Genomic DNA, 4,803 nt, shown 5'->3' on the forward strand with positions numbered 1-4,803 from the left:
CCTAACATGATAAAACAAAAAATTTCTATGAATATTACTTTTTCGGAATTTTTATTTATACTATTGTATATATATATATTAAAGTCAAGAACAAAGTTACAGTGGTATTTTGAGACTGTTTCTCAGCTGGCATCAACTGGCATAACTGCACAATGAAGCTGTTCTGGATAGAGCTTTGTTGATTTCCATCTGTAAAGGATTTGGTTATAATCTTCTGATATTGACTACCATTATAGCCTTCTTGAACAGATTTAAAATAAAAGATCTACTCTTTTCCTTTGGGTAATGCAGAATGGTTCCCCAGTATTTACATAGAGTATTAAATGACTAACACCAGAGAGAGAGAGAATAGTTCTGGCCTCACTGATTTTCTTACAATATCCAATATATGTGTTAATAGTGAAAATGAGTAGGAATAACTGATTAAAATGTGATGCATTCCTCTTTGCATAACTTTGTTGCAGAAATAAATAAATAAATAAAATATAATTTTATCTGTCCACTACTTCATGGCTCAGAAAATCTGGTGCTTTATATTCTTGTTTTAACTGTTACTTTTGTATCACCCTGTGGATATATTTATTTATTTATTATAAATCCTCTCTTTGCTTTTAGTCTTTATTTCTTTTTCTTTTTATTTACCAGTAGGGAGACTTAGATAGGCTCAGTTTTCTTAATCCTCTTTATAAATTTAAAAAACCCAATTAAGTCTGCACAAAGTCTTGTTTGTTTTATTGTCCTACTCTATTTTTTCTTTTTTCTTTTCTTTTTTTCTTTTCTTTTTTCTCTTTCTTTTTTTCTTCTTCCTCTTGTCTTTGCTTTTCCTCTTTTTTTTTTTTTTTTTATATAATTAAAAATATATAATAAATAAGAGGTTATAGTATATAATTAATAATTTTAGGATTTAGGATGTGAGATTTAGAATTTAAAATTTAAAATTTTTATGTTGTAGTTATAGATTTAGATTTAATAGACATTTCTGCGTTAAAATTTAAAAAAAAATTTTAAAACGAATTTTTTTTTCAAAAATCATATTGTTTTAAACTATTTGTTAATTCCCAATTTATATTTCCATATTTTTTGTTTTTAACTTATATTATCCTTACTGAAAAAAAAGAGAAATGTTTTAAAATTCATTAAAAAAAATATAAGAAATAATTTCTCATTAATTTTTTTTTGTATTTTTAAAGATACCAAAAATGGATCTTAATCTTAGTGATGCTATTAGTAATGGTCCTAATGAGAGACTAAATGAGGAAGATTCAACTGCAGATTTTGCTCATAGGACAATTAAAGATGCAAATGTTTCAATACCAGAAAATCCATTATATAATGATTTGAATTTACCTGATGCCATTCAAAATCCATCTAAAGATATCAATTTGGATTCAGCTACATCAAAAAAACTTCTTCATAAAAAGTCGTTAAGTATTTTTCAGTTAGTTATCATTATTATTTCTTTCCTTCGTTTTAAGGTAAAATAAAGTTTATAATTATAAACTTTATATATATTATAAAAACAAAATTTTAAATCATTTGTAATAATTTATAGAGAGCTCACTCTACTAAATGGAAAGCTAAACGTGAGAGAGATAGGTTGCAGAAGATATGGGATAATAGCAGTAAAGAGTTGAAAGGTAATTTGGAAAAGGAAATGCTAGACGTAAAAAACAAAATGGAAGATTGTGAAAAGAAACTGCTAAAAAAAAAAAAAGAAATGGAACTGTGGGAAAAGGGAGTTCTAAGAGAAAAGGAAGTGTGGGAAAGGAGAACGCGAAAAGAAAAGCAAGAGTGTGGTGAGAGTATGCTAAAACAATTGGAAGATTGGGAAAAGCGAGTTCTACAAAAAGGCGAAGATTGGGAAAAAAGAAAGCTAATAGAAAAGGAAAAGTTGGAAAAGGAAATACTAAAAAATAAGGAAGAGGGGGAAGAGAAAATGCTAAAAATAATGAAAAAGTTGGAAAAGAAAATTCTAAAAGAAAAGGAGAGTGGGTGGTTAATAAAAGGCTTCATTAAGCTTTTTGGTAATAAAAAGAACTAGCTATATGAAGAATACGTAGTTGGTTATGCTAACGCAAAAAAAAAAAGAAAAAAATTAATGAAATTTATTTTTGAGATATTTTTCTTTTGAAAAATGAAGATACTTAAAAAAAAAAAAAAGAAAAAGATATTTATTTTTTTTTATGAAATGAATGAAATGATTGAATTGGAAAATAAATAAAGAAAAATTTTTAAAATTAAAATCGAAAGTAAGATTTAGCAGCAATAAAAATAAGGTATTAAGAAGATAATAATGTTTTCATAAAATAGTTTAATAGGCATAATATTTATATTTTTAATTTGTGAAAGAAAATTTTATACATATGACAATAAAATTTTCACGTAATTAATATTCATAATATTAATTTACGTTTTTACTAATTGTTTATGTTTATTAATTCATCAGCAATATATTTAAATTACTGAAAATAACTTATAACAAAGAAATAAATAAATTATAATTAAATAATAATCAATATTCAATAAGTATTTAAATTTTTAATAAAAATAAGGATTTTTATTAAAATAAATAAATGCCTATTGAAATTAAAGAATGCTAAATTAAGTAAATTACATAATTAAGGATCACTCGTTCAAAGCATTTAAAAATATAAATAAATACATTAAAACTGTAGAAGTAACTCTACATGTTCTTTTTTAATTTATTTGATCAGTACTCTAGTAAAATCACCGAACACCCATTTAATAAAACAGTACTCTAGCAAAGTCAACAAACACCCAGTTAATAAATCAAGCACTAACATAACTACCTATTTTCCATATAAATAATTATTTTTATCCTCAACAAGGTTAATAAATTCTTTTGTTAATATAATATCTAATAAATCGTGTACTTTTCTTCAATTTATTTTAATTATTTGTTTGGAATTTACACAGTCCTATACCATTTTCATTGTTTTGTAACTTATAAACAGTTGATTTAACTTTTCTAATTTTATAAATATTTTATTCTTGCTTTATTATTTCGTATAATTCTTCATTTTTACCTATACTGTTAATTCTATTTCTTACTTTTTCAAGTTCTTCATTTTTTTTTTTTCTAGACAATTTATTTCCTTTAGTAAAAATCACTATATTTATATTAAAAACATAAATCTTCATTAATTATTAGTTTTAAAGTACAAAACATTTAATTACTATTTCTAAAGATTAGTGTTTAAAAAATCAAGTGAATTCTTTAAAATAATAAAAATACATACTTAAATTATTACTAGAAACAATGAAAATTTAATTTTCAAAAATAGAAAGTTTTCTTTTATTAAAATATTAAAAAAAAATTTTGAGAATTTTTTCTATAAAATTCACACCTATTCAAATTCAAAAAAATAATTAATAATTTATGTTAAGAAAAAAATATATATAAAATACATCAACTATTTTTAATTTTTCATTTTTTTTAATTAGCTTTTGCGTATGTATAAATGTTTATTTTCCATGAAGAAATTTAATGATCAAAAAAGTTAATAAAGCTTTTATTAATCATACATATAATATCTATTGCTATAAATGTTATATTTACACTAGTACTATTATTGCATATATATTATTATAATATGAATAAAATATATATTATTTATTTTTATAGAAATAACTATGATAATACGTATATATAAATGATTATTTATTTATTATTTAACCTTTGTGAATTAGTATATAATTGACTGCATTATCTATTAATTTATTAATGGTACAATTACCAAACAATAGTTATATATAATATTTTTTACTTTATGAACATTACCTTACCTATAATAATTACAATAATTTCTACATTTAATGGATTATTATTTGGATAATTTTAATTTTTAAATATACAATACATATATTATTTAAAAGATTTTAATACAATGAAGCAATATGTATAAATGTAAGATAATATTATATTTTACGTATTTTTAGTTGGGAAAACAGAATTTATTTATTATAATAAAAAAATAGAAATAATGAAAACGCACTTTTATTAAATATTTGACTATTTTTTAATGTAAAATAAGTGTTAAAAANTAAAATATTACTTGAGCAATGATTATTTCATTTTATTTTTTAATATTATTGTATAATTTTGCATTAGCTTATGTAAATGATTAATAATTTATTATAATTATTCTTATAAAAAAAAAAAAAAAAAAAAAAAAAAAAAATATATATATATATATAATATATATATTTGTGAAAAATTTAATTAAAATTTGAAGTTATAAAAAAAAAAAAAATGTTAAAAATTAAAATAAGAAATATATAAACAAGATATATTTTGTCAAATGAATTTAGAATAAATATATTGCTTTATATTGTTTACAATACGCATGAATCATTATAAAATAAAAAAAATATAATATGTATATACTTATAAATATATAACATATACATTTAACTTAAAGTTCAAATAGAAGCATAATTTGTTAATATATTTAAATGGTAAAAAAAAAAAAAAAAAAAGTTGAATATTTTTGTAAATTCATAACATTTATCCATAATCAAATAATTCATGTTATTTTTTTTCTAAGAAAAAAAAAATATTTTTTCACACAATTTTTTTTTTTTAGTAGCCCAATCCACTTTCAAATTTATAATCTATTATCTAGAATTATGTATTATTTACAAAAAAAAAAAAAAAAAAAAAAAAAAAAAAAAAAAAAAAATTTATTAGTATATAATTGACTGCATTATCTATTAATTTATTAATGGTACAATTACCAAACAATAGTTATATATAATATTTTTTACTTTATGAACATTACC

General features: G+C 20.5%; 1 protein-coding gene across 1 annotated transcript, besides 1 other annotated feature; it reads left to right on the plus strand.

Moving 5' to 3' along the window:
• Nucleotides 1–1,199: 1,199 nt before the first annotated feature.
• Nucleotides 1,200–2,041, plus strand: PGAL8A_00269500 (fam-i protein; the record flags this gene model as incomplete). The annotated part of the gene is made up of 2 exons (XM_028671674.1): nt 1,200–1,475; nt 1,553–2,041. 2 exons carry the CDS (start codon nt 1,200–1,202, stop codon nt 2,039–2,041), a joined length of 765 nt encoding a protein of 254 aa, XP_028528303.1.
• A 294-nt stretch (nt 2,042–2,335) lies between these two features.
• Nucleotides 2,336–2,755: a repeat region.
• The last annotated feature ends 2,048 nt before the right edge of the window (nt 2,756–4,803 follow it).

This window comes from Plasmodium gallinaceum (genome assembly GCF_900005855.1).
Source record: "Plasmodium gallinaceum strain 8A genome assembly, contig: PGAL8A_v1_82, whole genome shotgun sequence".
Classification (NCBI taxonomy): Eukaryota; Apicomplexa; class Aconoidasida; order Haemosporida; family Plasmodiidae; genus Plasmodium; species Plasmodium gallinaceum.